Raw genomic sequence first — 22,659 nt, 5'->3', positions numbered from 1 at the left:
GCCCTTCAACTTCATGATGCCTCCCTAAATCTAAGTGGACCTCAACTATATTATGAAAATTTTCTAATTTAAAAAATAAGGATATTTTTCTAACTTTATCTATTTAATCTTCATTTCCCTTCTTTCCTCCCAAACAAAGTAACACATGTTATGCTAATGAACCTTCCATCCCTCAAACAAAAAGAAGTTAAATACTTTACTTCCCCTTACTTTCTCTTCCTTCCCCTTCCGTTAATAAATCTTCTCTCACTCTATTCAAACAGAGGGTAAGAAGATGAATTGTACTTAATTATTCATCTGAGCACACTTCACCCCAAATCAAGTTGTTCTTCTTGGAAATTAAAGTGAAGGTTAGGTCGACATGCCAGATAATCATTAGACCTCGAGAAGAGGGAAGTGCTATCTTCATATGCAAAACAATGAAGTTCTCTTAATTAAAAATTCCACTATGTTTCCAATTAAGTCGTAGAATCTCCATTTTTTCAATTCTGTCGTCCAGTGCTCTCAGTTAGGTGACATCCCTCATCGGTAACATCAACTCAAGTACTTGTAACATAATTAACGTTTATAACTTGTTTATATATAAACTTAAACTTTCAACTACTCCTTTCACTTGACCTAATTGTTTCAACTGAATTGGGCAACTTCTTGATAACCCTGATATGAGATTCAAGAAATTATAGGGAAAATGAAAAGCGAGAGAAGGAAGAAGAAGCTATTGATTGCTGATCTCTTTTGCATTGTTTATAACTGGTATTAATCGAATGTCATGTGATACGGTACGTAAAGGAGGGGCCCAATAAGATTAAGAAGTCAAAAGTCAAGAACACGAGATGGTCAAAAGTCAAGAGGGCATGTTCGTCAATAGTCAAAATAACGTAGCGGTCAGCGGTCAGCAGTCAAGGAAAAACGAGAGTTAGACTACCTCGCGGAATCAGTTGTATAATTCCTGGTCAGAAACAGTCAGGCAAGTCCCCATATCTGAGACATAAGACGAAGTTTGGACTAGTCCCTGGCCTGCCCCAAACTGATCGGATTCTCCTAACTCGGGCTTTATAGATGGTCTCGGTACTTTTACTAAGACAACTCCCGACCGACTCTTCAACGGTCAAATCGTGAAAGATGGATCCCTCGTCATAGTCTCAGATAAAACCTGGTCGGTTCATCACGTCTCATCCTCTTTATCAAGGCATAATCCTGGTAGCACATCTGAGCGGTCATCCCGAACTGTCTATAGCTGAACCTAGGCGGGACGGAAAGCACTAAGCGACAACAATGTCAGAGAATCGTAACCTCCTGTCAAAGAATAGCTGTCCTACGTCAGGGAATATTTCAGTGACCTACCACTCCTTGAAAGTAAAACCTTCCTTCTACCAATAGGAGGTTGTCGTACATCATCTCTCACCCGACATGCCCTGACACCCGATATTCTCTAACAGCGGTAGACTCTAAAGGTATACAACGTCATATAAAAAGGGAGATCCTTTTCCTTGGCCAGGTATGCACACATCCACACTCGTCTTTAACAATTTTTTTTCCGTCCATCGTACACTATTTTTTCGGAGAAAAATGACCTAACTTGAACGTCGGAGGACCTACGCCGGGAATTTTTTTCTTGATTTCTGGTCTAACACTCTTGATCCTGTCTGGAAGCTGAGAAAACGAACCTGCCGGTATGACGTGTCTGGAAGGTTGACCGCATCCCCATGACCCGGTCGATGAGCTATCCTCTACGTTGACCAGATCGTCAGGAGTCCTCCTCCGGTCAACTGTACCTGCATCCAGCGACCGGGTTCCCCCGGTCTCTGGTACCTCGGTGCTCGAGGCGAATCCCACAAATGCATAAATATCCGGATAATAATAGAATATTGAAATAAATGCAAAGAAGGTGCGAGAACGTACCCTGGCCCAGGGGGGCGCCCTCGGATGGATGGATGAGCTGGTCGAGCTAATGATCAAGTCGTCGTGGTCCCGGATCCGAAAAGCGGCATGTAGGCCGAGACATAATGGCTCGTAGGCCGATACGCGGCACGCAGGCCGGATAACACAGATAGCTCGTAATCATAAGAGATGCACAGAGTGAAACCCAACGACTCAATGGCCGGAACAACCTCGGCTCGATGGCCGAACCCAACCTCGGCGCGATGGCCGGAATAACCCAAATAGTATCGAGCTGCGGCTATCTGGAAGGTGACGATATCCACTAAAGACAGCGGCAGTAGATGCGAGATGGGGAAGATGCGGCTGTCAGCGGCGACTGTGGCCGCGGGAAGGCAGCAGTGGCTGCCGGCGGCGGCTGTGGCCGCGGGGGAAAGCAGCAGTGGCTGCCGGCGAGGATCTGCTGTGCGCGCAGTGGCTGCCGGCGAGGGAGGAGAGGAGGAGAAGAAGGGATCGCCGGCGGCTTCATCGACGCCGGCGAAGAGCTGGAGAAGGAGAAAAAATCTCCTTCATGGCTGCTGGCGGCTCCCCCCCCCTCTCTAAACCCGAGCCTCTTTCTCCCTTTCAAAGCCCTAGCTTCCCCTAAAAGACCTAAATGCCCCTCTACTTTCTCCTATCTCCTTTTCTGCCCTTTACATAACCGGATCACAAGCCTCCCCTTCAAGTCTAGTCGAAGGAGGCGTGAGTCCGACTGACTGGACAGTCTATCGCAAAGAGCTAAACCGCTCTCGATGTCAAAACCGAATCGCTGAACCAATAATATGATGTCGCTCGAACGGTCGCTATAATAGTGGTGTCGAATGAAATAGTAATCAAGCCGAGCGGATCAAGTCGATAGTCGGCCCGAGGCCGAGCGAACGACAAAACATCAAATGAGCGGTAAAACAACAAGCGCATGACGAGTGCAAGCATAGCAGACCGAACAACACGCTGGACAACAAGTAGGCCGAGCGGACGAGCGATGCCTAGTACGCGACCATGAAGATACCGACCGGATGAGCGAAGTGAAGTCGATCGGATGGATAGGTGCGGGGCGGGCGATGCCGCGCGTGCGACCGGAATGATGTCGATCGGTCGGATAGATACCGGGCGGACGATGCCGCGCGTGCGACCATGGCGACGTCGATCGGTCAGATAGATGTCGGGCGGGCGATGCCGCGCGTGCGACCGTGGTGACGTCGATCGGTCAGATAGATACCGGGCGGACGATGCCGCGCGTGCGACCATGGCGACGTCGATCGGTCAGATAGATGTCGGGCGGGCGATGCCGCGCGTGCGACCGTGGTGACGTCGATCGGTCAGATAGATGCCGGGTCACGAGGACTGCTCGACCCCGAACGGGGGAGATAGATGCTCGCGATGGCTATTCGACCCCGAGCGGGGGAGATAGATATATGATATACTGGTCCGATATACTGGTCCTCCCGGCCGAACGGCTCGGGGGCCTTCGGCTTCGAGCGCTTGGCTCGGATAATAACCTCCCGGCCGAACGGCACGGGGCCTTCGTCTTCGAGCCTGTGGCTCGGATATAACCCTCCCGGCCGAACGGCACGGGGCCTTCGTCTTCGAGCCTGTGGCTCGGATATAACCCTCCCGGCCGGGGTTTCGCCTCGAGCCGTGGCTGATATAACCTCCGCCGAGCGGCACGGGCGCCTTCGAGCACGTGGCTCGATATAAACCTCCTACCGAACCAAGACGGGGTTTCGACTCGAGCCTGTGGCTCGATATAAACCTCCTACCGAAGCGGCTGGGCCCGACCGAGCTTGGCTGGATAATAACCTCCCTACCGACGGCTCGGGGCCTTCGAGCCCGTGGCTCGGATATAAACCTCCCCGCCGCTCGGTGTTCGACCCGAGCCCGTGGCTCTGATATAAACCTCCCGACCGAACGGCGGGGCCTTGGCCGAGCCCGTGGCTCGGATATAAACCTCCTACCGAACGGCGGGTCCTCGACCGAGCCTATGGCTCGATATAAACCTCCTACGAGCGGCTCGGGGCCTTGCCGAGCCGTGGCTCGGATATAAACCTCCTACCGAACGGCTCGGCGCCTTCGGCCGAGCCCGTGGCTCGATATAAACCTCCCGAACGGCTCGGGGTTTTGCCGAGCCGTGGCGGATATAAACCTCCCCGAACGGCCGGGGTTTCGACCGAGCCCGTGGCTCGGATATAAACCTCCCCGCCGCTCGGCTCGGCATCGAGCCCGTGGCTCGGATATAAACCTCCCTACCGAACGGCTCGGGGTTCGCCGCGAGCCTTGGGCTCGGATATAAACCTCCCGACCGGGGGCTTCGGCACCGAGCCCGTGGCTCGGATATAAACCTCCTACCGATCGGCTTGGGGCCGAGCCCGTGGCTCGGATATAAACCTCCGGCCGGACGGCTCGGGGCCTTCGTTGGCGGATATAAACCTCCGGCCGATCGGCTCGGGGCCTTCGATGATAACTCGACCCCGGGGGAGATAGAATACACGATATGCTGGTCCGTGCGAGGTCTTCCCCGGAGGTTTATAGTCGCCGGCCGATGCGCCCCGACTCTTGGTGCCGAGGTTTATAGTCGCCGTCCGATCGCTGCCCCGACTCTTGGTCGGCCGGAGGTTTATAGTCGCCGTCCGATCGGCCCGACTCTTGGTCCGCCTGAGGTTTATAGTCGCCGTCCGATCGCTGCCCGACTCTTGGTCGATCGCCGGAAGTTTATAGTCGCCGGTCCGATTCTCGACTCTTGGTCTTACGCCGGAGGTTTATAGTCGCCGGTCCGACTGCGTCCCGACTCTTGGTCGATCGCCCGGAGGTTTATAGTCGCCGGTCCGACTGCGTCCCGACTCTTGGTCGGTCGCCCGGAAGTTTATAGTCGCCGGTCCGACTGCGTCCCGACTCTTGGTCGATCGCCCGGAGGTTTATAGTCGCCGGTCCGACTGCGTCCCGACTCTTGGTCGATCGCCCGGAGGTTTATAGTCGTCGGTCCGACTCTCGATTTTTAACGACGGTGCTCGTCGGTCTCCAAGTGAGATATATACCCGGCCGAACGGCTCGGGCCTTCACATCGAGCGCTGGGCTCGGATACCATATACCCGGCCGAACGGCTCGGGCCTTCACATCGAGCGCTGGGCTCGGATACCATATACCCGGCCGAACGGCTCGGGCCTTCACATCGAGCGCTGGGCTCGGATACAAACCTCCCGGCCGAACGGCTCGGGGGCCTTCGGGACTAGTACAGATCATATAACTGACAGGATAAATACCAGAAAAACTGACCGTGATTATGAGGATGGCAGAACTATCCGGCGTCGTTCATCTTCACGTTCCAGATCAGGCGCGTTCCCACAGACGGCGCCATTTTGATCCTGTCTGGAAGCTGAGAAAACGAACCTGCCGGTATGACGTGTCTGGAAGGTTGACCGCATCCCCATGACCCGGTCGATGAGCTATCCTCTACGTTGACCAGATCGTCAGGAGTCCTCCTCCGGTCAACTGTACCTGCATCCAGCGACCGGGTTCCCCCGGTCTCTGGTACCTCGGTGCTCGAGGCGAATCCCACAAATGCATAAATATCCGGATAATAATAGAATATTGAAATAAATGCAAAGAAGGTGCGAGAACGTACCCTGGCCCAGGGGGGCGCCCTCGGATGGATGGATGAGCTGGTCGAGCTAATGATCAAGTCGTCGTGGTCCCGGATCCGAAAAGCGGCATGTAGGCCGAGACATAATGGCTCGTAGGCCGATACGCGGCACGCAGGCCGGATAACACAGATAGCTCGTAATCATAAGAGATGCACAGAGTGAAACCCAACGACTCAATGGCCGGAACAACCTCGGCTCGATGGCCGAACCCAACCTCGGCGCGATGGCCGGAATAACCCAAATAGTATCGAGCTGCGGCTATCTGGAAGGTGACGATATCCACTAAAGACAGCGGCAGTAGATGCGAGAAGGGGAGGCTGCGACTGTGGCCGCGGGGGAAGGTAGTAATGGCTGCCGGCGGCGGCTGTGGCCGCGGAGGCTACCGGCGAGGGTCTGCTGTGCGCGCGGTGGCTGCCGGCGAGGATCTGCTGTGCGCGCAGTGGCTGCCGGCGAGGGAGGAGAGGAGGAGAAGAAGGGATCGCCGGCGGCTTCGTCGACGCCGGCGAAGAGCTGGAGAAGGAGAAAAAATCTCCTTCATGGCTGCTGGCGGCTCCCCCCCCCTCTCTAAACCCGAGCCTCTTTCTCCCTTTCAAAGCCCTAGCTTCCCCTAAAAGACCTAAATGCCCCTCTACTTTCTCCTATCTCCTTTTCTGCCCTTTACATAACCGGATCAACTCTGTATACTTGTCTGAGTATGTGCAGAGTCTAAGTACTATCAATTCTCCTACTACATACCTTTGAATTCTATGTGGAGATTCATTTTTCTGACGCATATACACACATGTACACAGAGTACGTAAAATCATCTTTCCATCAAAATCAAAGTCATCTCTATTGATTTTCATGTAACTCATATTCTAGACAGGATGATCATGCATTTGGAGAATTTGCTTCATGGTAATTAATTACAATTAATGTTTTTGTAAGAGTTTGTGAATTTGTTTTCGACGGCACATATTAATGTACGTATACTTTTAAGCTAAGGGAAATTAAATATATCCCTGATTATATTTTTAGAGATTGCACCACGTTACTGACTTGCATGGCCGCTTCCAGCCATCTCCACAAGATCACATCCAACCTTCCTTCTTCCAAAAACCTCCTCGCCATTTTCATCAACACCTCCACAACTCCATCGTCAGCATCGTTATTACTACTTACGACCTGCTTCTTCTTCTTCTTCACTCGAGGGCACTTGAGCAGCGACAAGTAGGCTTCTATGTCATGCACGCACATCGGGTAATTTCTCACGTCGAAGAAATCCAGTGCTACCTCCACGCCGAAGTGGGTGTAGTAAGCTCCGGCGCCGGCGCCCCATGGCAGCCTACGCGCAGAGGCCTCGTTGAGGAACATCCCCGGCAGCTTCGTCACCGGGTCGTTCACGTTGGCCACCCGCAGCACCTTCAGCCCCAGCTTCTCGCATCGCCGCCTGAACCCGGCGTTGCCCACCCGCGGCCCGCCGTAGGAATAGACCGTCACCGGAACCTCTCCGCCCCGGTTCAGCCCCAGCTCCACCAGGTCGTAGCCTAGAAGCATCGCCAAGGCGCTCCCCATGCTGTGCCCCGCCACCGTCACGCTCACCTCCTCCTCCTCCTTGTACTCCCCCAGAAGCCGCGCCACCTCGGCCAGCAACTGCTCCCGGCAGCTCCCTTCGCTGAACCGGCATCCGGACATATCCGACGTGTACAGGCTTAGGAACCCCGACTCGACCCGCACCTCCGCCCGGGGTTCGCTCGGGTCGAGCCGCGCCGGCTGCAGTGCGCTCATGAAGTTGGCGAGCCACTCCGCCTGGGTAACCGTCCCACGGAAGGACACGAGAACGTCGCGGCGGCCGAGCCTGCGGACGGTTTCGTCCGAAGCGACCGCTACGTACCCAATCCACCTGCTACAGCCCGTTGCGTCCGGGGTGGCGTACACGTAGCGGGTGACGACATATCCGGAGTCGGGCAGGCCCACCTCGCGGAGCAGGCTCCGCTTTCCGTACTTGCAGTTGAGGTAGCGGCCGGAGGCCGGGTCGAGGTCGAAGCCTCTGTAGCACGCCGCCACCAGCTCGCCGTACCGGACGATCTCATCGCGGAGGAGTGGGCTCAACGGCTCCACCATCCCTGCCCAATCATTCTCCCCCTGGATCTCTCTCCACACGTCCGACAGCGCCAGCCCCCCTGCCCCGCGCTTCTCAACGTGCGGCGGCTGCGGCGTGGTAACTGCCACCATGCCCGGAGTCCTCCTCGACTTAACGGCCGTCGCCGACGTCACTGACGATCTAGGAAGGGCTGCGCGGTGCGGCGGCGCGAAGGAGGCCGGCGCAAGGCGGGAGGTTGCCATGTCGCCGGCGAGGGAAGGGGAGGCCAAGTGGAGGGTGGAGGGGAGAAAATGCTTGAAATACATATAGAGCGATGGGCGGTGTGGAAAGCGGACACGTGGCTTGAAAACTAAAGAGTTTGAACGTTTTGGCAGCATTGCAATATCGTTTAGGATTCTGTGCTTTAAGTGGTCGGTTATGGACCCATTTGAAGGATGTGGTCTAATTTGCGGCGGCAGCAAATGAGCCATGACAACGATGCGTGTACAAGTTAGGGTAAAGTTTTGAATGAACGTCTTTTAAGATTTTAATATGTCACATTCATTGAAATATTCCAATGATTAAAATTTGAATTTTTTTTTAATAATCTCCACATATAATTGTATGATTCATGTACATTAATTTTCTCCATAAATAAATTTATTATTAATTATTTATAAAATAAAATATTATAACAATCATTGACATTAATTATTAACTTCACCTTTAAGAAATAAAACAGATTTGAGTTTTCAATAAATTAAAATTTTCAAATTTTACATACATAATCATAAAAGCTCTTTTTGATGAGATGTTTTAATTTTACAAATTTCTAACAAAGTTTTTATTGGAGATGCTTTTAGTTGACACATGAATCATGGTAATATATATTTACGATCAAAACTCATATAAATTAGTTACGGATGATCATCGAGCACTAGGTTTAAGTTGAGATATATATTACAAATTAAATTAGGGAACCATCTCAATTTGAATTTCAAAATAGCTATGGGATCGTGGCGAGCACGATATAGACCAAGACGGATTGGACTAGCTCACGGTCGACGACTGCTCGGCCTATTTTACACTACACGAGAATATTGGGTTGGTTTATAATTGTGAGTGGATAATTCAACGCGGAGCAGGGCTTGGATTTAATTAATTATTTAATTGATTAATTAATTATTTGAAAGGAGGGAGGGAGGGAGGGAAGGAGGATTTGGTGTTAAACGTGGGACGTGGAATTTTGACGGTCGTAAGCGAGTTCTCCGGCCATTTGCGTCGCTTTCGCTGATTTCTCGAATTGTTGACAAGGACACATGTGACTCTGTGCTTTCGAATTATTTTATTAAGTATTCTCTATATTTATTAGAGCACCCATAATGAGGTGTGTTCAAAGATTTGAACACTTTTGAACATCTTCTCTCTTCATTTTTTAATATTTTTTTTCTTTTTTAAATTATAAAATTTTTAATATTATTTAAAAAATTAATAAAAGAGATGAATAAGTGTATGGTGGGGCCCATATTAATATTAAAAGGGATGTGAGTAAAAGAGATATGTTGTTATAATGAATATGTGACAGTGGACCCCATATCTTTTGATGAGATAGTGAATATTATAATACATTAGTGTTACGGATGCTCTTAATTTTTCATTTAAAATATAATCTAACCACCATGAGCATATAGTGCTTATATAATTTAACCACGTCTTCAAGATCACGGTGTCACGGAAAGATATTCAAATTTTCACCTAAATATTTACGATCAAATTCTTGTTATTATATATTTGTAAAAAAAATTCTCTTAAATGAAAGACATAATTAAAAGATGTTAAATTTCTGGGCTCATCGTGTTGAGATTATTATTTTTACATAATTTAACCACGTAATGATAAATTTCTTAGCCGTCTATTTTCCATAGCGTCAGATTAATCACGTCCTAGTCAACTAAATTAACTGGATTTATTACTTTTATATAATTTAACCAAAACTTGTAAACTCCACCAAAAAAAATTATATTATTGTTACCACATAATCTTATAGGATAAATCATTTTAATATCCTCGTAAACTCAAAATGGTTTAGTCGAAGAAGAGAGTTTGAGTTTTAAGTTAAATTTCAATGAATTAGTCTTGGTAGTATGAGTTTTGAAGTGTTCCTAATTTTTGTTTCATAGACTATATATTATCGAAAAGAACTGGAGAGCTAGTGTTTCATCTAACTCATGACAACAATGGTAATCTTGAAATTTATTTATGAGAAATTGTATGAATTTTTGTTGAATGATGAGCATATATGCTAACCACAAGTATCGATTTTAATGGCTAATGGGAGATGATAATAGAGCAATAATAATGACTTTCTTCTGGTGGGACAATAATCCTAAGAATGTTGGTCACTTGGATGAGTCTTTATAAGTATTTTTCGATTTATCTTGATGATCAGTGGAAAATTTTCTTAAGACTAAGTCAAGTACCTCCATAATTAATTGATTCGAAGTATATATGAATTATAATAAACAATGACTATTCAATAGAGATGGTGGTAAACGACAATCACAATGAAATCGCTTGCCTGAGAGATGTTGGGTGTAGAAAGCAATGAAATTTAAGGTTTAGAATTTGTGGTGATGAAAAGGAGTTGTGCCAAGAGAATTTGAATTATCATTTTATCTATAAAATTTAAAATTTTATAATTTGACCTTAAAAAATAACTAATACATATTCAAATAATTTTAGTTAAAATTATTATTGGTGCTATTAAGTACTTCTGAACAAAGTTGACTAAGCTCGGTTGACCAAGTTCAAGTTGATTGGAATTGAGTTTTAATATTTGATCAATATATTTATTGATTAAAGAGTTTGTTAGAATGAAGATCGGTGGTGGTCAAGGTGACTAAGTTAACTAATTGACTTGGATAATGATGGTTGAGTGAAAAATCAAGTAGGTTAAAGTTGACCTGCTACTTGACAGTGAAGAAGTTTAAATAGATCACGGTTGATCGAATACATAATAGTTCAAAGTCCAACAATGAGTAGGCAAGAGTAAAGTCCAAGTGGATGATGAAGGATTAGACATTTAGTAAAAGATAATAACAAGAGCAAAGTCCAAGTGAGTCATAAAAGATCAAATATTTGGTAAAAAAAAAGTTCAAGTGGATCATGCATAACAGAAAACTTAGCATGGGACGTGAAGTCTAAGTGGGTTGTGTTCGTACAATTAACCTCTAAGATTTTGACATTTGACAATATATCAATGTCTGGTCAGATTTGACCAAGGGTTATCTAAACAGGACATGATTTTTGAAAGTAAGAAGTCTAGTCAACAAGATTGATTAGGTGACTAGCAAAGAGAAGTCTAGTCAAGTCAAGATTGATTGGATGACTAGCAAGAAAGACCTAGTAGATTAATAAGAACCTGATGTTAGACAAAAGTCTAATCAAGTCAAGGGTTATTGGATGACTAACAAGGGCAAGACCTAGTAGATTAGTGAGAATAGGATGTTATGCAAAAGTCTAATCAAGTCAAGGGTGACCGGATGATTAGCAAAGGAAAAACCTAGAAGGTTAGTGAGAACCAGATGTTAGGTAAAACTCCAAATAGGTCCATGTGATCGGATACTTGGCAAAGGAAAATCCTAAAGGAGTGAACCCTCTTAAAGGAGTGAACTCCAAACAAAAGGTTAGTCTACTAGGTTAGATAGACTTACATAATTATGCTATGTTGCTTGTTTGTATGCTTATCTTATAGGAACCTAGAGTTGGAAGCAAAACTAGGGGATATGCAAACACAAACCTAATGCATCCATATCAAGTCCAAAGTGAACTGGACTTGATTCTAAGCAACTTGGATTGCTCTAGGTGCTCTAGATAGGTCCAAGCGCCCTAGAGGTCCGGGCACCCCTGAGGTCCTAAAGCCCTAGACAGTTCCAGGCGCCCCAAATGTTAGGCGCCTTAGACAAGTTCGAGTGCCCAATACAGGTTCAGGCACCCCGGATAAGTCCGAGTGCCCTAGAAAGGTTCCAGGCGCTTAGACCAAAATATGATTGATTTGGATAAACCATGACTGATTTGGATCGGATGAGATTGAGTCCAGGCGTCCGGAATAAGTCTTTATGAGCAACCTTGACTAGAGCATTTAGAATCAATTCTTTTATGCAGGATGGTTATGCTAGAGGGGGGAGGGGGGGAGAGTGAATATCGCTCGTGGCTTTCATGTTCGTTTAAACACTTTCAAGAGATAAGCAATGGAATAAAAATAGAAAGAAAGACAAGCAATCGCTAACACTTTGATATACTTGGTTTGAAGCCAGTGACGACTCTTACTCTAAGACCCGCACATAATAGTGCTTTCGATGGACAATCCACTAGTAGTTTGAAGAAATATTACAAATATTATGTATAAGAACTACAATTATAAAACTGTAAACAAAACTATACCAACAACTTGTAAAAATCTAAAGTCGTGAGTCTTAGATTGTCGAAGTAGCGTTATGGCGTTGTGGAGGCATTTTCTGAGTAGTGCGCAAGAGCGGAAGATGCTTAGAATGTTATTTTTGAGGTGTTGGTTGTTACATCACCGCAAGTATATGGTTATGTCGTCAGTAATATAAAAGATTATTGTATCCACAGGGATTGTTGATTAAGCACTATTTAACTTCGCATGACGAATTATCTAGACAATCGAAAAGTGGTTTACAAATGTTAGGATAAGAAATAGAAGAGAAAAGAAAGATAGTAAAGAGGGAGAGAATGAGCGTAGTGAATGGAGGGGAATAGATACTAGGATTTCGATTACTTTGTGATGCTATTCAATGTAAATGATCTACCAAATCTTATTCCTTAATTGTCCATCATTTGTAGGAGGTGTTGGTGCAATATTCCCTAGGTCAAGGTTGACCTGGTTGAGTAAGCTTGAGTTGACTCAAGCTTGAGTCTTGATATTTGGGTTTCGATGTTTGACAATACATTGAGACAATACATGGAGACTGACAGGTCGTGGAGATTGCAGGTGCAATCGTCCGTGTGGGAAGTCCTGGTGAGTGAAGCCAGGCAGATGAAAATCCTAGTGAGTGAAGCTAGGTGAAAGTCCCGGTGATTGAAGTCGGGCAGTTGAGAAGTCCTAGTGAGTGAAGCTAGGTGAAAGTCCCGATGAGTAAAGCCGGGCAGTTGGGAAAGTCCTGGTGAGTGAAGCCAGGCAAGTGAAAGTCCTGGTGAGTGAAGCCAGACAGGGGAAAGTCCCGGTGAGTGAAGCCGGGCAATGGAAAGACCTGGTGAGTGAAGCCAGACACAAGGAAATCCAGATGGGTCAAGGGTGATCGGATATCTGGTAGAAGGAAGTCCAAGTGGGTCATGGAGGACTGGACACTTGGCACGAGATGATAAGTCCAAGTGGGTCAAGGTTGACCGAACACCTGGCACAAGGAGAAAGTCTAGATGGGTCAAAAGTTGACCGAACTCTTAGCGGTCGTAAGTCCAATAGGGAGTTGGCATGGAACTAGGAAGTTCGGACGTAGTGAGCTTCCGAAGGCCATAACTTTTGACTCGGATATCGGAATGAGGTGATCTCAGATGTGAAACGAAGCTAATTTCAAGCTCTAGCCAGTTTTCTACTTTCCAATCTATTGGGGGTTCAATCGATTGGTCAATCGATTGGGTGACGTGAATTCACACAGAAATGGGTTGAATCGATTGGTTAATCGATTGAAACTTCCCCAATCGATCGGTCAATCGATTGGGAGAGTTTTTAAGCGAACAGTGAGCTTCTGAATCGATCAGTTAATCGATTAAAATCTCCAATCGATCGATCGATCGATTGGAGTGTTGGAAATAGCTCAAGAAGCCTTGAATCGCTCAAGAAGCCTTGAATCGATCCGGTAATTGATTCAGGGCGATTCTAAGAGCACAGAGGCGCTTTGGATCGATCAATCGATCGATTCAAAGCCTCCTCAATCGATTGGGAGAAATTCAATCGATTGGGATTCAACCGTTGGCGCGGATAAAACCGTTGGGGAGCGTTTTTCTGCGCAGTTCTTCCTTGATTCTTCTCCAGCGACACAGCAGCTCTCCACAGTTTCTTCTTCACTCTACCGCCAGTTCTTGAGGGGTTCTTGAAGCAAGGTTTGCTGGTGATCCAAGATCAAAAGGCGGGCTACAACAAGAAGTTAGGGTTAGGGTTTTCAGTGCATATCTTGTAAGCTTTTGCTTGTATTTTGTTTTCCCTTTCCTTACTTCTTGTATTGAGAGTGTTGTAAGGCTTCTCCACCTTTGGTAGTTACCGTAAAGGAGTATTTTCATAGTGGAGGGTGCGTGAGTGTGTGGATCTTTGGATTAGTCACCTCTTGTTGAGGTGGATACCAAGTAAATCCTAGAGTTAGTGTTGTGTGTTTGTTTCTTTGTATTTTCCGCTGCATATCTTTGAAGAAACAAGCAACGACGAGCACGAGATCACGCCGAGCTATTCACCCCCCCTCTCTAACTCCATTTTCGGTCCCAACAAGTGGTATCAGAGTGAGGTCGCTCTTCACCGGAATCATCCCCAGAAGGGGCAAAAAGCTAGAGGGTGAAGAGGTTGGAGCAATTCTACAAGTCGAAGACTTCATCAAAAAGGCTCAACTTCAAGATGGAATTCCGAGATGAACTCGATTTCGACACAAGGGTGCCTCCACCATATGTATCCACCAGTTTCAATTCTTGGAAATCAAGAATTGAAAATTTTCTTATGATGGAGATAGAGCAATGATTTGCTCTAATGGAAGGCTTCGAAGCTCCAAAGAATTCAAAGGGCAAAATTCTCAAGAGGAGCAAGTGGAGCCAAGAACAAATCCAAAGGTGTGAGGCTAATGACAAAGTGAACAAGCTTTTGGTCAATCTATTGCCGAGCAACATCTTGGAGAAAATTGGAGAATTTGAAGATGCCAAAGAGCTATGGAGCAAATTGACAAAACTTCATGAAGAACCCTCCACTGTACCAATCCAAGAAAAATCAAATGAGGGTGATTCATTGAATCAAGACCAAAAAGAAGAAGAAGAGGACTCCGAGGTTGAGAGGTTCTCAACACCGGAGGAAGAAGAAGAAAGTCCATCCTCAATAGAGCACGAAGGTAAAGCCAAAGGAGTTTACTCCTTATTTCATGTGCATGACGATTCGGAAGTTGAGAGATGTTCAACATCCGAGGATGAAGAGGAAGAAGCCTCCACCTCTAGGATTGAGGGGGAGCGTGGATCATTATTGCAGGATCAAGAAGAAGCCTCTACATCCAGATCAAAAGGAGAAGATGTCATCCCTACACATGAAGGTATAAATATTTCAATTAAAAATAAAAATCATATTATATGTTTTGAGTGTAGGGAATATGGGCACTACAAGAGCAAGTACCCCAAATTGGCCAAGAAGAAGGGCCAAGTGGCACTAAAATGCAAGGTGAAGCCCAAGGAGACCGTTCCTACAACAAAGAAGAGCAAGGAGCACATTGTGTGCTTCTCTTGCAATCAAAAAGGACATTACCGAAGCCAATGTCCTAAGGGGAAGAAAGCGGTCAAAACTAAAGGAGGAAGCATAGATCAAGGGGGAGCCTCCAAGGTAAAACGAAATGTATCATTTATTGAGTCTATCCCCTTAAATAATGGTAAAAAGCATGCTAATTCCAATTTTTATCATTTTAATGCTATTTACCATAAAAATAGGAAGCATGCTAGCATTAAGGAAAAACATGTAGCTCTTCATGCTAAAACTACCACACCTAGGTCTAGGAAGGTAGATAAAAATTTAGACCAGAATTCTAAAGATTTTAGTTACAAGCATAAAAATAAAAATGCTCAAGGATTAAATGAAAAACTAAAAACTAAGGATTTAATGAGAGAAAATCAAGTCTTGAGGTCAAGACTTGATAAATTAGAAAAGACCCTAAAAAGGATGAAAAATATCCTAAAAGGAAAAAATGAGCAAAATCTAAGTTTAGGACAACAAGGGTCATCCAAGCGTAATAGAGGTTTGGGATACAAACCTAAAATCAAAAAGGATGTGCCTTCTTACCATAGGGTTCCATATAGCTATGGAACTAACCCTAGGTCTAGTGGTCAAGTCAAAAATACAAGGAAAGTTATCCTTAAGAGTATTTTTGCAACAAATGTGACTAAGACTTCTAAAAAGTCTAAGAAAGTCACAAGGGAAGAAATCCCTAGAGTTGACCTAGAAAAGGTGACCAAGGCTTCTAAGAAGTCAAACAAGGTCACTAGGAAGGTGTCTAGAGAAGTTATCCCTAGTGAGTACCTAGAGCATCCAAGGAGCGCCAATAGATTTTGGGTTCCTAGGAGCATTTTCTCTACCTCTTAGATGGGTTAGGGAGTATCAACTCAAATTGGGAGAGTAGTTAACCCAACTTTGATGAAGTTGACACTCGGAGAGCATTTTCAAGGTTATTATCAACCTTTGAAAATAAAGCGGAGTTTCATTTACTTTTTGGAAGAGTAAAATGTGCCATAATTTGAAAGTTCAATTTTAAATTAAATCGGCACAATTAGGAAAATCATAAAGAACTACCAAGTTGGGATTTTGGTATGTTCTTAAGGAGTAAGGGCAAAAATTTAGAACTTGATCTCGATGATTACTCCTTGAAGGAGAAAATTGTGCCAAAATTTGAGAAATATGCTTAATTTGAATTGGCACAAATTAAGAAAAGCAAAAGAAATGTCAAAATTAAACTTTGGCATTCTCTTGGGAAATAGTGGACAATCTAGGGTTCAAATTTGTTAAAGTTAGCTAAGGTTAAGGATACTTAGATAGGTAATCTAGGTATTGTATGTGTGCTAATTTGTCATGTCTTGTTTGTGTTAGGATGTATACTAAAAGCCTAGCTTTTGGTATAAACATTTATCTAGAAATAAGAATCACATTGGTCAAATGTCTACATTTATGATAAATGTAGTTGCTCAATTAATTTATATTGTAGATAACATGGTGTGTGGTGTCACACACAGAAGATCATATTATCGGTTCCTTATAAATTATAAACAGTAGCTCACGACCAAGATGGAAAGGAACAAACCATTGGAAGGTCGTAGTGTAATTAGGTAGTAGTTTATCTTAACTATATAATTACATTAGTACACTTAGAGTGTATTGAGTAGGACCATTTGAGGTCGTTCCTTTTATACTGACTTTATGAAGGAACAAAGACCTCAGTTATTATGGAACTGTGTGCTCTTAATCCTAATATAATAACAAGCACATATATTTGATATTTATTTCTTTAATTTATCAATGAGTGAGATTTAGTTTGATAAATCAATAAGCCCGATAAGTTGGGAAATGATATCACTTATGTTGGATCGAGACGCGCTAGAGGAGGGGAGTGAATAGCGCTCGCGGCTATAATCGTTCTATTATCGGAATCGTAAAACGTAAGAGTTAATGTAGTGGAATAAAATAACACAGAGAGACAAGGGATTTTTACTTCGTTCGGAGCCTGTGACGACTCCTACTCGAAGGCCTGCGATCCTTGATCGCTTTCCGTGGGCAACAACTATAAGCTCGACAAGAGTACAAGTATTACAGTTAAGTATTAAAAAGAATACAGTTATACCGACGACAATATCGTAATCTGAAGATTCAGAGCTCTGGGTCGTCGATGTCTCGCAACAGCACTTTGGAATCGCCTCGTGAGCAGCTTGTAGCAGTAAGATCACTTGGAAAGTTATTGTGCAGAGCTGCTGGTCGAAACCCCTTATAAAGGGTGTTCAAGGCGCTTTCTACTGTTCACCAAGGCGCCTTGAACAGCCGCGGAGATGAGGAGCGAACTGGTCGAATCTTATCGCAGACTCAAGGCGCCTTCCACTGTTCACAGGGCGCCTTTCATCTGTTCAAAGCGCCTTCCACTGTTCATCAAGGCGCCTTGAACAGCTTCTCGCAGCCAGCTCTAGCCTTGCATCCGAGGCGCCTCCAAGCTCCATGGAGGCGCCTTGGACACTGTTCATCCGAGGCTTTAAGTTGCTCCTTTGCACCTGCAAGATACGTTAGTCCCAAACACTACCCTGCAGCACAAAGTTAGCACATAATACAACAAATATTATAAATGAGGTATTAACAGTCTCCGGACTGTCCGGGTTTCCTACCGGAAACCCTAGGTCGACCCGACGCCTACTGTTCCCTCTACGGGGAACGCGTCCTCACCTACTCCACTCAGGAGATTTACCTGTTGCCAGTACGATCCTCCAGATCGACTGGACTTTTGATCGGCGCTCGACGCTTCCGGACTTTCTGCTGGACATCCGCTTCCCGGCTAGTCCAGACTTTCACCTGGTTCGCGACACCAGGACTTTTCACCTAGGGTTACCACCCCCTAGGACTTTTGCCTGAAGCCATCGACCTGCCAAGACTTTCCGCATAGGGTTACCACCCCCTATGACCTAGGGTTACCCCCCCCCCCTAGGGTTTTCACCTGCCTAACCACAGCTAGGACTTTTGCCTAAGTATCACTTAGGACTTTCCTGCAAGCTCCATGAACTTTGTTAGATAACACCACCACTCAACTTTGAGCCCTTTGCCATAATCAAAACTCAGGTTCGATCATCTGGTGCTCACTGCACCAACAATCTCCCCCTTTTTGATTATGGCAATCTTGGTTCAAAGTTAAGTAAAACATAACATTTAAATAAAGGAATAAATAACGAAAGTTAACCAGAAGCATCAATGCATAAATAAAATTTTAAAGTTTATGCTCCCCCTTTCATTCTTGATTTCTTAACTTTGACTTTTCTCTCCCCCTTTGACATAAATCAAAAAGAATTAAGAAGAGAGAAATAGTCTAGTTAATTTAAGCTCCCCCTAAAGGGTAGCATAGTTAAGTACTCAGACTTAAAAAAAATTTAGGTGAAGTACTTAGCTCAATTCATAAGGTGTTTGAAAAGAATTGTTGCATAGATAATTTAAATTTTAAATTAATGCCTTAATAAATTCTTTGAGTTTAGGTGTCCAAGCATGAGTCAAATTAAATTATTTAACTTGATTGGGTATCAGAGTCCTAAAGGAATTTGTTTAGCCTTAAAGTACTAGCATGACTCTGTTCATTCCCCCTTAATTAATGCCAAATTAAATTCTTAGGGTCTTAGAGTACAAGCATAAGAAGAACTTTATATTATCTTAATTCCAACTCATCCATTCTAGATTATCAAACATGTGCAGCTTATGAATGAGTTTGAGACATATTTGAAAATATTGAAAATTTAAGTTCCAAATGAGAAAATGCTAAACTTTTTAGAATTTATTGAAAATTAATTAGAGTTAACTTTAGCAATCAGAATTTGAGAATTAAATGTTTTTAAATCCTTTTAAATTAATATTTTGACACTAATTGAATTAATTTTAAAAGATTTTGAAAAGAATTTTCAAAAGATTTTTGAAATGAATTTTCAAAGGATTTTTAAATAAGTTTTTCAAAGATTTTTCAAATAATTTTTAAATAAGTTTTTCAAAGATTTTTCAAATAATTTTTAAAGGATTTTCAAATGAATAAAAGAATTTTACAAACAATTTTTAAAAGAATTTCAAATGACCTTTAAAAGAAATTTTCAAATAATTTTTAAAGGATTTTCAAATGACTTTTAAAAGAAATTTTCAAATAATTTTTAAATTGATTTTTAAAATAATTTTGAAATTGAGTTTCTAAAATAATTTTGAAATTAATTTTCAAAAGATTTTTGAAACGTTTTTTTTTTTAAAATAATTTTGAAATTGATTTTCAAAAGATTTTTGAAATGTTTTTTAAATAATTTTGAAATTTATTTTCAAAAGATTTTTGAAATGTTTTTTAAATAATTTTGAAATTGATTTTCAAAAGATTTTTGAAATGTTTTTTTTAAAATAATTTTGAAATTGATTTTCAAAAGATTTTTGAAATGTTTTTTAAATAATTTTGAAATTGATTTTCAAAATATTTTTGAAATGATTTTTAAATAATTTTGAAATTGATTTTCAAAAAGATTTTTGAAATGATTTTTAAATAATTTTGAAATTGATTTTCAAAAGATTTTTAAATTGATTTTTAAAATAGTTTTTTAAAAGATTTTCAAATAATTTTTAAAAGATTTTCAAAATAATTTTGAAATTGAGTTTCTAAAATAATTTTGAAATTAAGTTTTAAAATAGTTTTGAAATTAAGTTTTTAAAATAGTTTTGAAATTAAGTTTTTAAAATAGTTTTGAAATTAAGTTTTTTTTTTCAAATAGTTTTGAAATTAAGTTTTCTTTTTTGAATTAACTTGATTTAAGTTAATTTTAGTTTTAATTTCTTAGTCATCTCACCCGATCTAAATTTTCAATCAGGTAATCCTATAATTGTTGTGAGATGAATTGTGGTTCAGTTTAAGGGGTTGGTTTAACTTTGTGTTAGATTCAGGTTTAGCTTTGGGTTCAACAAGTAAGCATTCTTTGGATAAACTTCTGGGCTATGGTGAGTCACAAGGAACTCATTAAAGTAACCATGCCTTCGAGGTTTTCCAAATAGTCCTACCCATTGAACTTAATACTAAAACTTGGTCTAACTAGTTAGGATCCATTTAAGGGTAGCTTCGGTCAGTTCCACTTGGCCAAATGCACCAGGTCGAAGCCATATCTTCCTAGACATGCGATGCCCAAGCTTCCCTAACGTACTATCATCCAAAAACTTCACCAGTACTGTTAGTAAAGTTAAACCTAGCCCATTTTATCTAACCTTAATTACCCTGCCGGGTAGTCTACTCTTATTTACCCATTTCGGGTAGATTAAGTTCGGTTACCCAGTCGGGTAATTTAGTTGGGGGTGCCAGCTATTCTGGATCCTCCTTCTATTGAATTTTAAATTTCAAATTTTGAATTTAATTTTGAATTTGAATTTGTAATTTGAATTTTGAATTTTTGAATTTTAATTTAATTTCGAATTTTGAATTTGTAATTTGAATTTTGAATTTAATTTCGAATTTTGAATTTGTAATTTGAATTTTGAATTTTAATTTAATTTTGAATTTTGAATTTGTAATTTGAATTTTGAATTTTTGAATTTTAATTTAATTTCGAATTTTGAATTTGTAATTTGAATTTAATTTTAATTTCAATTTCGAATTTTGAATTTAACTTTAATTTAGAATTTAGAATTTTAAATTTTTAGGATTGTTTTTCTGTTTGCTCCCCCTGGATCATGGCCTCGATATGGTCTATCGAGGTAGTATATTTGATCCTTCGGAACCCAGTATTGGTCAGGTCCAACTTGATTGACCAAGTTAGACTTGGAGACCCATGCTTGGACTGATTTAACACTTTGTTTGTTTATTAATGATAAATAAGATCTATATTTACTTTTGTATCTCAGCCCAGTTCTGTTGTAGACGGCTCTTTGTGTCCCAAGAATCAAGTCCAAATTCTTGGAGCCCAAAGTAAACCGTTCTAAGGTATTTTCTAAATCTTTAACCTGATTTGTTAGACTTGAATTTTCTTCCTCAAGTTTTTGAACTTGAGTTGGAAATTCAGTCTGACTCTAGTCAGGTAAGGGTTTGGTGTTAGCCACTTCTTTAAGGACACTTACTTCCTTTAGAAGTGACTTAACTTTCAGGTTTGACTTAGCTAATTTGCGCAATAAATAGCTAACTAAAATGTTCAACCGGGAGATACTTACAGCGGGGTCTGGTCCTTCAGAAACGGATACGGATCCGTGGCTTTGCTCGGACTCTGCCTCAGACTCGCTCTCGCATCCGTATTCGACGACTTGGTCCCGGGCCATTAATGCGAGTAGACTCGTTTGTTCGAGCTCGTCGTCGTCGTCCTCCGATGAAGATTCGTCCCATGTTGCCTTAAGGACCTTTTTCCTTCTTTGCTTTTTGACCTCCTTTAGGTTAGGGCAGTTGGATTTGATGTGCCCTTTTTGGTTACACCCGTAGCATGTAACTTCAAAATTCATCTTTGTATTTTGTGGGCCTTCCTTTGAATTTACTGCCTTCTTTAGATCCCTTTTGTCGAATCCTTTCGTCTTGTAGAGCTTCTTCACGAGGTTTACCAGCTCGGTTGTAATGTCACCTTCTTCATCGTCGGAGTCTGGTTCAGCTTCCGATGCTGGTTCGGTTCTCCGTCGTGGTCTCGGTTCCCGGGTTCGGCTTGTACCTGCAACCAACGCAATACCTTTCTCGGTTGACTGTGCATTAGTCTGCTCATGAAGTTCAAATTCACTAAAAAGTTCATCTAGTTTTAAAGAAGATAAATCATTGGAAACTTTGTAGGCATCTACCATTGATGCCCACAATGTATTCCTTGGAAACGAGTTTAGGGCATACCTTATTACGTCCCGATTTTCTATCTTCTGGCCAATTCCGTGAAGAGAGTTAAGGATGTCTTGTATTCTCGCGTGAAGAGAACTCGCCGTTTCGCCTTCCTGCATTTTTATATTATATAATTTATTAAGTAAAAGATCTCTTTTACTTACCTTGATGTCGTCAGTGCCTTCGTGGAGTTCGATTAGCTTTTCCCAGAGCTCCTTTGCAGAGGAGAACGGGCCAACTCTGTTGAGTTCTTCCTTGGTAAGACCACACTGGAGGGTGCAGGTAGCTTTGGCGTCGGCTTCCACCTTTTTTATTAGAGAAGCGTCCCACTTCTCGCAGGGTGTAGTTTTGTCGTCGTCATCGATTGGCAGTTTCAGTCCCGTCTTTATGATCATCCATGCTTCGAATTGTATCTTTAGATACGTTTCCATTCTTCCCTTCTAGTAGCCAAAATCCTCTCCGGAGAATAGCGGGGGACGTACAGTGCTGAAACCCTCTTGTTGGGCCATTTATAATATGTAACAAAAGAAAACAACAGAATATATTCCAAGACTAAGTCTTGGATTAGTAGTGCTGGAATAAAGAATAATAAAAACGAACTCGAGTGGTGTTGCACCTATTTCGAGCAAAAGTCGATTCGAGGGAAACAAAAATTAGAATATAGCTATAAGGCTAAATTCTAATTCGACTCCGAAAACGAAAAAAAAACTGCGAAAAATTTGTTTTGAAAGGTGGTTGCACCAATTCAAAACGACCC

The 22,659-nt window shown here is 42.9% G+C and overlaps 1 protein-coding gene across 1 annotated transcript; it reads right to left on the bottom strand.

The window, feature by feature from the left end:
- Positions 1 to 6,560: 6,560 nt before the first annotated feature.
- On the bottom strand, positions 6,561 to 8,108 carry LOC121978519 (phospholipase A1 EG1, chloroplastic/mitochondrial-like). The gene has a single exon (XM_042530855.1). The coding sequence runs from the start codon at positions 8,106 to 8,108 to the stop codon at positions 6,561 to 6,563; it is 1,548 nt and encodes a 515-aa protein (XP_042386789.1).
- Positions 8,109 to 22,659: the final 14,551 nt, after the last annotated feature.

The sequence above is a fragment of the Zingiber officinale genome, chromosome 4B (genome assembly GCF_018446385.1).
Source record: "Zingiber officinale cultivar Zhangliang chromosome 4B, Zo_v1.1, whole genome shotgun sequence".
NCBI lineage: Eukaryota > Viridiplantae > Streptophyta > Magnoliopsida > Zingiberales > Zingiberaceae > Zingiber > Zingiber officinale.
The sequence above is the reverse complement of the archived record's forward strand: the minus strand, read 5'-3'. Positions and strand labels throughout refer to the sequence as shown.

What these genes read in the sequence shown, in the direction of transcription:
- LOC121978519 (XM_042530855.1), bottom strand. Translation starts at nt 8,108, where the DNA reads ATGGCTCATTTGCTGCCGCCGCAAATTAGACCACATCCTTCAAATGGG.